This window comes from Hypanus sabinus, chromosome 9 (genome assembly GCF_030144855.1).
Source record: "Hypanus sabinus isolate sHypSab1 chromosome 9, sHypSab1.hap1, whole genome shotgun sequence".
Classification (NCBI taxonomy): domain Eukaryota; kingdom Metazoa; phylum Chordata; class Chondrichthyes; order Myliobatiformes; family Dasyatidae; genus Hypanus; species Hypanus sabinus.
The window spans coordinates 108,345,390-108,358,748 of record NC_082714.1 but is presented as its reverse complement, the minus strand read 5'-3'; the positions used below and the strand labels follow the sequence as shown (position 1 = coordinate 108,358,748).

At 37.6% G+C, this 13,359-nt stretch overlaps 1 protein-coding gene across 1 annotated transcript in view; it reads left to right on the top strand.

The window, feature by feature from the left end:
* The window catches only part of rae1 (ribonucleic acid export 1), a 35,371-nt gene extending 23,184 nt beyond the window's left edge, over positions 1-12,187 (top strand). The window contains exons 11-13 of the mRNA XM_059980390.1: positions 436-630; positions 7,210-7,295; positions 12,011-12,187. Coding sequence (XP_059836373.1) covers positions 436-630; positions 7,210-7,295; positions 12,011-12,017 — 288 coding nt within the window. The 3' untranslated portion in view covers positions 12,018-12,187. The remainder of the gene's footprint in view (positions 1-435; positions 631-7,209; positions 7,296-12,010) is intronic.
* The last annotated feature ends 1,172 nt before the right edge of the window (positions 12,188-13,359 follow it).

Here is a 13,359-nt window from a genome sequence, read left to right as displayed (position 1 = left end):
AATGTATTGAAGTGTTAAAGTTCATATGTATTTTCAAATCGTATGGCAGTATTTCCCAATTTTTAGTTGCTATTCAGAAATTAACCATATCTGGAGACTTAACCATATTTGTGAGGCACCGGTCTCTCTCCTCCCCTACCCTCTTTATGCCATCTATTTTCCCTCTCCACTCTCTTGACCCAAGAGTCAACATTTCCTCCCCTCCCCGCCCACAGATGCTGCTTGACCCACTGAGTTCCTCCAGCAGTTGGTATTTTTTGTTCCTAATAGCAACTTGTTCCCAGTAGTTAATATACTGCATTCCCTGGGAGCCATCAGGTCATTGAATTTAGAAGCCATTCAGATTCCATTATGAAATCCCAGGACTAACAACTTGCTGCTAATTTGATGCTGAGTATTTTAAGTTGCCATAGAATTCCCCTCTTTCTCTCTCAGGTGAATGGAATTGCATTCCATCCAATGCATGGCACTCTGGCCACTGTGGGATCTGATGGCAGGTTCAGTTTTTGGGACAAAGATGCTCGCACAAAACTGAAAACATCAGAGCAGCTTGATCAGCAAATCGCCGCCTGCTGTTTCAACAACAACGGCAACATCTTCGCGTATTCCTCAAGTTATGACTGGTCAAAAGTAAGTATAAAGGCCCTGACCTCACTGGGCAAGAGTAACTGGTGAGTAAGGTGGACACTTTTACCAAGTAAATCGAGTCTGTAAAAATATGGTTAAATTTAGCTTCATTTATCAACGTCAAATCAAATCAGCAAGGAGCAGCCTGCAATTGTCGCTACACTTTCGGCACACGCATAGCATGCTCACAGTTCACTCACACTAACATACTTATTTGAAATGTGGGAGGAAACTGGAACATCTGGAGGAAACCTACAGAGAGAATGTACAAACTCCTTACAGACATCAGTGAGAATCGAACGCTGATCTTATAGCAAGCGCTGTATAGTGATTGCACTAAGCACTACGTTACCATACCGCCTCACGGCTCAGCTCTGGAGGAAAGCAGATTCCGGTAGGATGAGGGTGGATTAACCTCTAGAATCTCTGATCATTCTCCTATGCAAGCTGCAAATTAAATTTGCCTTCTGGTTGGGAACAGTCTGGGCCAAGATTTTCCTATGTTCATCTCTTGCTTTATGTGCATAAATACAAGATGTTATATAACAACCAGGAGTGGGACTTCATGATGTCTTGCCACTTTTGTCAGAGCATATTCTGTATCTGCACTACCTTGGGGTGCTATTAGCACAGATAGGAGATTAAATCCAGAGAACACTTTTCTGTTCAAGTAAGCTGACCAATCCATGAGAGAAACATCATGTAGTTTCATTGAGTACAGTAGTGATACATGCCCATTGCGTACTTGGTACGCCATGATTCACAGTTTTTGTCTTTTTCAATCTTTTTATTGAGTTTCATATATATATATAAAAAAAATAACATAATAATGAATAGGTTATGAATACAATAGACTTGAAATTGCATTAGTAATAAGATAACAATATCCTATTAAACATCGACAAAAAAAGTACATTAATCAATCAAGTCTATATAACTATATATGAAAAAAACAAAGATAATCGTCAAAAGAAAAAAAATTGAAAATAAGTAAAAAAAAATATATATATTGAGAAAAAAAAACACTAAACTAAACTAACATGGGCAACAATAACAGTTTGTAAGTATATGATAGTGTCAAAAAACTCCGGAACTCCATACCTGAACAAGAGTAAGTAGAGAGAAGGTCTGGAAAAGGCCAAATTAATTCATATGAAAATGTCGAATGAACGGTCTCCAAGTTTCTTCAAATTTAATTGATGAGTCAAAAATAGTGCTTCTAATTTTTTCCAAGCTCAGATAAGAAATAGTTTGAGAAAACCACTGGAACGTGGTAGGAGGATTTACTTCTTTCCAGTTTTGTAATATAGACCTTCTGGCCATTAATGTTACAAAAGCAATCATTCGTCTGATTGAAGGGGAAAACTGATTACCATCCTCATTTGGTATACCAAAAATTGCAGTAATAAAATGAAGTTGTAAATCGATATTCCAAATTGAGGAAATGGTAGCAAATATGTCCTTCCAATAGTTATGTAAAGTGGGACATGACCAAAACATATGGGTCAATGAAGCCACTTCTGAATGACATCTGTCACATTGAGGGTTAATATGAGAATAGAATCGAGCAAGCTTATCTTTAGACATATGAGCTCTATGTACAATTTTAAATTGTATTAAAGCATGTTTAGCACATATAGAAGAGGAATTAACCATTTGTAAATTTTTTTCCCATATATCTGTTGATATATTATATCGAAGTTCTTTTTCCCATTCTTGTTTAATTCTATCTGATATTTCTGGTTGTATCTTCATAATCATATTATAAATAAAAGCTACTAATCCCTTCTGACAAGGATTTAAGGTAAAAATCGAATCTGAGAAATCCATTGAAGTTGAATTGGGAAAAGATGGTAGAACTTTTATGTAAAAAATTTCTGATTTGTAGATATCTGAAAAAATTAGATTTAGGTAATTTAAATTTGTTGGAAAGTTGGTCGAAAGACATCAAAGTACCTTCAAAAAAAAGATCACGAAAACATTTTATACCTTTCCTTTTCCATATGCTAAAAGCTTGATCTGTCAAGGAAGGTTTGGAAAAAAAATTAAGTAAAATAGGGCTATCAAGAACAAAGTTTTTCAGAGTAAAAAACTTACGAAATTGAAACCAAATTCGTAATGTATGTTTGATAACAGGATTAAATATCTGTTTATTAAATTTAACTAAATCAGCAGGAAGAAAAGAACCAAGAACGGAGAATAGAGAATATCCCTTTACCTCATCACATTCCAAATTTACCCACTGTGGGCACAATGGTGAATCCAAATCTAATTTCCAATACATTAAGTTATGAATATTATTCGCCCAATAGTAAAATCTAAAGTTAGGTAAAGCTAAACCACCATCTTTTTTAGATTTTTGTAATTGCCTTTTACTTAACCTGGGGTTTTTATTTTGCCACACAAATGAGGAAATTTTTGAATCAATGTTGTCAAAAAAAGATTTAGGAATAAAAATTGGTAAGGCTTGAAATAAATATAAAAATTTCGGTAAAATCATCATTTTAATAGCATTAATCCGACCAACTAATGATAAGGATAAGGGAGACCATCTTGTAGTAAGTTGTTGAATTTGATGAAGCATAGGTAAAAAATTCAGTCTAAATAAATCTTTATATTTCTTGGTAATTTTTATACCTAAATAGATAAAGTTATCAGTAACAACTTTAAATGGTATCCTGTCATTCAATAAAGTTTGCGCGTTTAAGGGGAATAATTCGCTCTTATCCAAGTTTAATTTATAACCAGAAAAACTACCAAATTGAGCCAACAAGGATAAAATAGCGGGAATAGACCTGTCAGGATCAGAAATATATAGCAGCAAGTCATCAGCATAAAGTGATAACTTGTATAACTTCTCATTATGGGTAATACCAAAAATATTAGGAGCTTCACGAATAGCAATGGCTAAAGGTTCTAATGCGATATTAAATAATAAAGGACTTAAGGGACAACCTTGTCTCGTACCACGAGATAATTGAAAAAAAGAGGATCTATAATTATTTGTAAGAACAGAAGCAACAGGTTTATAATATATTAATTTAATCCATGATATAAAATTAGGGCTAAAATTAAAATTTCTCAATGCATTAAATACGTATGTCCATTCAACTCTATCAAAAGCTTTTTCAGCATCTAATGAAATAACATATTCTGGGGTTGTGGGTGATGAAGTATAAATTATATTAATCAATTTTCTAACATTAAAAAAGGAATACCGATTCCTAATGAAACCAGTTTGGTCTTCTGAAATAATCTGTGATAGTACCTTTTCTAATCTAATGGCTAAAATTTTTGTAAGAATCTTAGAATCTACATTTAATAATGATATAGGGCGATAAGATGCACATAAAGTAGGATCTTTATCTTTTTTAAGAATTAGAGAGATAGTAGCTTCATAAAAAGATTGAGGTAATCTCTTCTTAGCAAATGCATCATTAAAGATTTCGCATAACCAAGGGGAAAGCAAAGAACAAAAAGTTTTTAAAAATTCTACAATATAACCATCAGGGCCAGGAGCTTTCCCTGAATTCATTGATGAGATAGCCTCTCCTATTTCGGCCATAGAGATAGGAGCATCGAACAAGCTGCGATCTTCATCTGTCAGTTTGGGAATATTCAAATTGTTAAAAAAATTATCCATCATGGACAGGTCACCATCAAATTCTGATTGATATAAAGATTTATAAAAATCTTGAAAAGTGTTATTGATTTCTTTATGATCAGTAGTTAGATTACCGTCTTGTTTACGAATTTTAATAATTTGTCGCTTAGTCGAAATAGCTTTTAATTGATTAGCTAACAGTTTACCAGTTCGATCATTATGAATATAGAATTGAGCCCTGGTCCTAATTAATTGATTTTCAATTGAAGAAGATAATAATAAGCTATGTTCCATTTGAAGCTCAACTCTCTTCTTATAAAGTTCTTTGGTAGGAGTCACGGAATAAATCTTATCAATTTCCTTAATTTTATCCACTAATAAAGCAATATCTAAATATCTTTGTTTTCTTTTACCAACGGAATATGAGATAATTTGTCCACGGATAAAAGCCTTAAAAGAGTCCCAAAGTATTCCTCTGTCAATTTCTTCAGTATAGTTTGTTGAGAAAAACAAGTCAATTTGCTGTTTTATGTAGGTGATAAATTCTGGGTCTTGAAGCAAAGTAGCGTTAAGTCTCCAAGATCTAGTATTATTGGAAAAATCCGAAATCTTAATAGATAACTTCAAAGGTGCATGATCCGAAATAGTAATAGAATTATATTTACAATCAATAACATCCATTAACAACCGATGATCAATAAGGAAATAATCAATTCTAGAATAACTATGATATACATGTGAAAAAAATGAAAATTCTTTATCTTTAGGGTTCAAAAACCGCCATATTTCAGTAATTCCCGAATCAACCATAAAAGAATTAATAAGTAAGGCTGATCTATTCGGAAGAGTTCGGATAGGTTTAGATCTATCCATCGAAGGATTCAAACAACAATTAAAATCTCCACCCATTATCAACATATATTCGTTTAGATTAGGAAGGGAAGTAAATAAACGTTTAAAAAATTCAGGGCAGTCAAAGTTTGGAGCATAAATATTAACTAGAACCACTTTTCGATTAAAAAGTGAACCAGTTATCAACAAAAATCTGCCCTGTGGATCAGAAGTAATTTCATGATGTGTAAACGAAATTGAGGGGTCTATAAAAATAGACACACCCCTAATTTTGGCGGTACAATTCGAGTGAAATTGTTGACCCTTCCAGAACCTAAAAAAACGTTGATTATCCTCCCTCCTAATATGGGTCTCCTGTGCAAAAATAATATTAGCGTTCAATCTATGGAATACTTTAAATATTTTTTTATGTTTAATCGGATGATTTAAACCATTAGTATTCCAAGAGATAAAGTTAATAGATTTATCCATCATGCCAATATTAGTTGTGTGTGTCATAAAAGGTTAAAGAGACACATAACCCATAATTCAGGAAAAAGGAAAATTGATTCAGGAGCAACCGGAGAACATGACACCTCAACAATATTAATAATTTAAAGACGGCCCATAAACTAAAAGCAAAAAAATAAAAAGCAAAAGCGTGAAAAAAGATCCCTACCCCCTCCCCCCACCCCTCGAAAGAAAGCCAAGCGGCAGGCGCATAATCTAACACTAACATTACCCCCATTTCAAGATGGCAGCTCCATAAAAAGATTTAAAAAAAACTATGTAACACCCAGATTTAAATATTGGGTTGCATTAGACGATTTCTTGCTTGTAGCCATTTTAAGTTTGACAAGATTAGATCAAATATTGTTTTAGGAAAAAAAAAGTTAATCAGAAGTAGCAACTCATATGATTAAGTTCGAAAAGATTTGATTAAAGGGTGATTATAGTTGAAAAAATGAAGAGCGCCTAAAAGGCAGATGTTTACGTCGCCATCTTAAAACTCCACCCCCCGATTCACAGTTTTTGGAGCACTGAAAACAGGTTTCCTGCTACACTTACACACTTACGATGCCTGGGAAGCCAGAGTTGTGTCTGTTATGTGCACTCCATGTGTCTCAGATATCAAGGTAGTCCTGGGGAGTTTTAATCCTGATGTGGGAAACATAGACATTTAGAACTTCAGAAGTACCTTTCTAGTCCAAAGCTTTTGACTCCAGGACTTTGTGCAGTCAATCTTTCTCTTCCAACTTCTAAACTAAATTTGATTTTGTATTTTCACCTTTTTGTTTAATAACTATAGTTTTTAATAATCTGATTGTAAAGATTTTGGGAGAACAACAGCAAGCATTTAATAAAGCAGAGCTTAAGGTTTGTAACAACTACTGTTTGTGGAGTCCTGGGCCTGGTGGCTCAGTAACACTTCTCAGTTCTATCCCTAGCCCTCCAAATCATTTTCAAGTATTTTCCCGATTCTCTTTTTGAAGGCACAGATTGATTCTGTTTCTGTTGCCTTTAGAAACTGTAGATTCTAGATTTGAATTCTTCCACATATCCCCTTTTATAATTTTACAAATTTAAAATCTATGCTATGAGGCCTGAAACATAATCACTATTGAAATATATAAAAGGCAACAGTGAGTTTATTGGTGATGGGTGCCACAAACACGATTTGGTAGTAATCAAATAATCAGCTTTAATGATGGTGGTTGAGAGAAAAATATTAGCCAGGACATAAGCATTAGCTACCTGTTTGAGTTTAAAAAAACACCTTGGGATCTTGTTCATCCATTCAAAGAGACAAACAGAAAACAAAAACAAACTATTCAACAACATCTGAAAAATGCAACACTTCTGACAGCTGAGCTCTGTTTCAATACCACAGTGGAGCTTTGGTGCTCGGGTATCGGGTACAAGTCTTAAACCCAGCCCTTGAACTCTCAAACTTCAAGTCAGAAGTAAAATTGGCATAATGAGTTACGATAGTTGATAGAAGCGCCAGTACCTTTGCATTCAATAGCTGTGACATTGGTTATAATGGGCCCAGCAGATCAATAACTGTACATCAGTTGCATTCACTGTCAGAGGCTTTGCTGTTATTATTTAAAATGACTAATCAATTACATAATGACTCTTCCCAGGGTCATGAATATTTTAACCCACAGAAGAAAAATTATATATTCCTGCGTAACGCAGCGGAGGAGCTGAAACCCAGGATTAAGAAGGGGTGAGTACCATTGATGCCCTTTCTGCAGATACCCACTGTCCCAGAGTAATCTCACCCTCTGGACTGTTTCCTTTATTAATGGTGAGGGCGGGATCTACTAATTTTGTACCTCGGGGTGAGATTCCAAAATTATTTGCTGTTGAGCTTAACCTGCGTGCAACAGATACACTAAGAATGTACAAACTTTTGTATGATGGAAAATGCTAATAGTTTCCCTTTGTAAATTGGTCTCACGTGTAGCTTGTCACCAGATGAGGTGCAGGATAGGCACCTGGCTCACATAAGCCTAATAAACCAGATGTACTATTGTCATTTGCATTAGATCTCAGCCCATTTAGACCCATATTGTATGTGGTCTTATTCTGTGAGTAGGCAAAGGAATATTAGTTTTACCTCGTTGGAAATTAAAACTCCATTGGTAACCCAAGGTCTGTTGAAATTGCTACCATGCATTACATGTAAATTGTGGATAATTTAATCTTTAAATTTGACTCCCAAATGTTTTTGATGTACATTAATAACTGCGCTTAATGTCAAGGCAATATTTGTAATGGGGGTTATTGGCCACAATCTCAGAATTTTCAGTTCCCCATCTGTTCTTTTGGTTGAAATAGTTTAGCATATTTTGTAGATTTTTTTTTTTGCGAATGGTGAGTTTTTCAGTGCTAGGAGAGGGTGGATGTATTTGGATGTATTCTTTGCTTTAGATGCGCTATGCTCCACAGCTCTATAGTCATGTTGGGAGTAGTACCGTGATATCAGCGTTCAAAACAATGTTTTGCTGATTTCAGGTAATATTACATTGGTATTTTCTTGCCATGTAAAAGGCCCATCAAGCCTGTACCAAGTATCCCATTTTCCATTATTTCCGTGTAACATATTTTCCCTTACATGCTTGTCTTTGCCAAATAATTCTGTCATGCACCTACTCTTGAGGCAATACAAAGCAATCAGTAAACCTGCCAGCACTAAACTCACACGCATTTGCATGCAGACCCAAACTCTGATAGCCGGAGCTGTGTGGCAAGAAGTTCTTGAGGGATCAGCCCTACTCAGGAGACTTCCTAGCAACTCTTCAAAGCAGTGCAAAGGGAACCTTCTCAGGTGTCTCAGTATCCTTCAGCATCACAGCCAAAGGCCCAGAGTTCAAAGGTCTGTTTTATTGTCGAAGTATGCATGTACCAAGCAACTCTGACAGTCGTCATCTTCAGATAGCCATGAGTTACAGAGAAAGCATGGGAGTTGTTGAAAAGGAAAGCCGTCACACCACCCCCTCCCAGACATGGGAAAAAAGAGCCAAAACTCGCAAACCCCCTCCCTCACAAATAAAATCCACAATAACGTCAAATCCCCAGCCCCCTCCTCACAGGGAAAAAGCACAGAACAGTAACATCAAATTCCCTGCCGTCACAGGAAAAAAAACAGTGACGATAATATCAAATCCTCAGCCCCCTCCTCACAGAAAAGAACAGCGACAATAACATCAAATCCCCAGGCCCTCCTCACAGAAAAGAACACGACAATAGTATCGACAAATATATCAGTCCCTGAGTGCTATATAGGAGAATTAGTCTAGACGTAAAACAGCTTAGAACATTCAGAACTCATTATTATTCTGAGAAGGATTTTTAAACAACTATGGGATAAGTTAGGAACAAGATCAATCAGTTTTGAGTGTACATTTAATAATAGAAAAGATAATATTTCAGTTTTTGCTTGTTAATAGCCCAATTGGTGCATGGGTCTCACCATAAGCATTGAGCAAGGACTGATGTTTAATTATTCCCCAAACTCTAATCCCATTGTCCACTCTCCAGATACTTTCCCACCATCACTGAAGTTGTTGGCTACAGCCAGAGTTAGGTCTTGCTGGACAGGTCCTTGGCTCTGAATGGGTCAGCTTTGGCCTGGCACAGCATGTGAAATCCATACAAGTCCCTGGGATCCATTATTGGCTGATGGTCGAAGCACCCCAAGGTACCTCTGCGGAAAATTAATCCTGCAGACATTCTGGTGAGGCAGGTACCTAACCTTTTAGGGGAATTTTACCACTTTAAAAGAAGTTTCACTATTAAAAGCACAGGTAACAACTGCAACCGATTGACAGCCCTAAGTCTGAGGTCATTGCTGCTTAATTTTTCTCTGGAATTCACTTCAAACCATTGTGCACCCTTCCTATAAAGCAACATCTTGGGCTCAGGCAGCACTATTGAGGGGGGTGGGAAATGTTGGTACTTGTGCCCGAGTTTGCGGGATACCCATGTGGAAATAATTGTCGACTGAAGGTAAGTCTCTAAGGACTTCAGGAAACCAGACATTCAGAAGAATTAGTAATGTTCTGTTTAAATTTTAAAGTATTTTAACGGCAACCTCTGTCACCTTGTCAGGGAGGCTAGCATTTCAGTGTTAAATTTGAGCTTGCAATAAAGAAGCTAAATAAACCATCCATCACTACTTAGACAAGACCTGTGCACACTTAAGAACCTATAAGTTTTGTTAGGCTGCAGGTTGGTTGTGAGTTCAGAATCCGGTTTATTAGCACTGGCACATTGTGAAATTTATTTTCTTTTATGGCAGCAGTACAGTACCAAGACACAAAAATTACTAAAAATATTGGAATAAATAGTGCAAAAAAAGAGAATGAAGTTGTGTTCGTGGACTCGTAGACCATTCAGAAATCTGATGGCGGAGGGAAAGAAGCTGTCCCTAAGTCATTGAGTATGGACCTAAAGGCACCTGTACTCCCTCACCAACGGTAGAACGAGAAGAAGGCACAGCCAGGTGCTCAGGGCCCTTAATGCCACTTTCTGCAGGCACTGCCTCTTGAAGATGAGCAATATGCACGTGCTGGAGCTAGCTGAGTCTACAACACTCTAGCAGGCTGTGATGAAACCAGTCAGAAAAAGAGTTTGGGATTAGATAAGGGTACCAGTCTCTCTGTTGTCTTGTGACATCCTTTGTACAGTGCATATGTGAACATGATGTTGGCTAAAACTTTACAGGCTGATACTGAGTAGTGGGTGCTTGAATGTTGCGTAGGAGGGTAGAAGTGTATCCTACCTCTGCAGGAGCTAAGTTCTTCGGAAGAAGAGGCAGGGAGAAATGTGTGTCTTGAGGTACTCCCACTTATACTACTGAATCATTTAATTCCTCTCATCCTCTAAAGAATGCTTGAGGTCTTAAAGCCTGAAAAACGTGGCTGGTAAGGTCAGATGCCATTGTAACGGATATGCTTTTCTTTCCAAAAGACGTACAGTTGGTGATTCCCGTTCTTGAATTGAAAAATCCACAGTAAGTATGCTGCACAATGTCCCCCGGTGCAGCACCAGACCCTGACCTAATCTCCCACCCAGCCCTGAGACCTATCTTAGTATGGGACTTCTGCAGGTTTTGTCCATTCAGCTTCCTGTCTCTCATGGTGTTGGAAATCAATCCACGTGTCACATTCACTTACTGCGGCCAAGTCCACGGTCACTCGTCATGGGATCAGGTTTAAAATTCAAACCCACTTTTCCACCTGCACTCAGTTTATTTATTATTTGCAAACTCTTTAACCCTTTATTTGGGTTATTCCTTGTGGATTTCACTTCTTATTTCCTTGGTGGTCCTCCTGTCACTCAGTGTGTTTTTCCCAACCCAGTCCATCTTTGTCTTTTCAGAAACCTTAGCAGTAATCAAGATTTCAAAAATCTTTATTAATATAAAGTAGAAAATGCTGGCCAAGGAAAACCGTAAGAAAAATGGGGTTAACATTTCAAGTTAATCAGATCTGGGAAAGAAATTAGTTCTCCATAAATTTAAAGTAAATTTAGTATCTATGTATCTACAGTATATGTCACCATATTCCGTCTTGAGAGTCATTTTCTTGCAGGCATTCACTGTAGAACAAAGAAATACAATAGTCAATAAAAAAAACTATACACAAACATTGACAAATTACCAAAGTGTAAAAGAAGACAAACTGGTGGATAGGTAATGCTGAGAACATGAGTTGCAGAGTCCTCGAAAGTGAGTCCATGGGCTGTGGAATCAGTTCAGTGTTGACGTGAGTGACATTATCCACACAGGTTCAGGTTGAAGGACAATAACTGTTCCTGAACCTGGTGGTGTGGGACCTACTGCTCCTGCACCTCCTTCCTGATAGCAGCAGCAAGAGGAGAACATGGCCTGGATGGTGGGGGTCCTTGATGATGGATGCTGCTTTCTTTTTGGCAGTGCTCCTTGTAGATGTACTCAGTGGTAGGGAAGGCTTTGTCTGTGATTGACTGGGACTGCATCCACCACTTTCTGGTCTTAGGCATAATGTTCCATGCTAGGTCATGATGCAACCAGTTAGGATATTTTCTGCTGCGAATCTATAGAAGTTTTAGGTGGCGTGCGGAATCTACACAAACTTCTAAGAACGTAGAAGTGCTGTGGCACCTTCTTGATGAAGAGATCCACTGATGTGATAATGCCAAGGAATTTCAAATGTTCATATGGGCAAAAAAGGGGAATGGACATATCAGGATGACAGTGGGCAGTGTGCATCAGCCTGCTGCCTAATCAGTATGGCCAATCCCATTTGTCTCCCTCCCCCAAAGTTAAACATATATGTAAGGAATGCAGGAGAGCTTGGTATTCAGATAATGAACGTTTCTTTCCCAGGAAGAATTTGTCCACAATGAATCAGGCCGGCAGCTTTATGTAATGCTCAATTTTCTTTCTCTGTTTAGGATCTGAGGCCAGCTTCTGGTGGTTTGAAGGCAAAGGATCAGAGGAGGATATTTTAACATGCAGATCCATAGCTACAGCTGCTATATGATTTCCGTCACTCCTACTGGATTCCATAGCTTGTCTTCTAGATTTTCATGTTTCGTATATTTTCCCTGAATAAAGTTTTCATTTCTTTGTTTTGCATTTAAAATATAAAGATGGAAAAGGAAAGAATTTAGTGGCTTTGCACACTTGATTGTGTACCATGACATGCATTACCTGGTATTCTTGGGTGTGATACTCTGTTGGGAGAGGCAGTCAGGCATTGCTACATTAACAATGCTACTCTTTGTAGATTTTGTCCATTAGACATGGGAGCAGAATTGGGCCATTTGATCTGTTGTGCCTGACTTATTGGCCCTCTCAACCCCATTCTCCTGCCTTCTCCCTGTAACCTTTGAACCCTTACTAATCAAGAACCTGTCAACCTCGGATTTAAATATACCCAATGATTTGGCCTCCGCAGATTCACCACCCTCTGGCTAAAGAAATTCCTCCTCATCTTTGTTCTAAAGTGACATTCTTATATTGTTAGGTTGTGCCAACTAGTCCTAGACTCTCCCACTATTGGAAACTATTTCAATGAGATCACCCTCATTCTTTTAAACTCCAGTGAGTACTCCAGATTCATCAAACACTCCTCATACATTAACCATTTCATTCTCATGAACCTGCTTTTGACCCTGTCCAATGTCAGCACGTCCTTTCTTACAGAAAGAGTGCAAAACTACTAACCAGCTGAAATGTTTTCTGCAGTTGTTATTGACCATCAGCTTAACTAATCACCACTGATTTACCTATGGCAAAGTCTATTTAAACAAAATGCTATTAGCAAGGTATGTATTCTACAGGCTACTGGTTTCTGCAGTACCTTTTTGTTTCAGATTGAAACATTCGCTGCATTTGAACAAAGTGTGCTAGTTTACAGCTCCCACTTGGAGGTGTGTCTGAATAAACATGCATGCACAGCTGGCCAGCCGTGGTGGTTGTGTTTGGCAGATCTGTGTGCACTGAGAGTCTCCTGTGCTGTTGCGCACGGCCACTGTGGGTAATTTCAACAGTTGCCAGCTCCTTGTCTTTGCAAATTGACCTTTTAAATGTTGCTTGAGTGCACACTGTGCCCTTGAAATTGGAGCGCCCATATAATCTACGTTGGTGCATTAGAGATCCATTTCTAGATGAAATTGTTAGTCCCGAATTTAGATTCAACATGAGATCAGAAGACCATAAGACATGGGAGTAAAATTAAGTCATTTGTCCCATTATCTGCTCTGCTATTCCATCATGGCTAATTTATTCTCAATCCCTT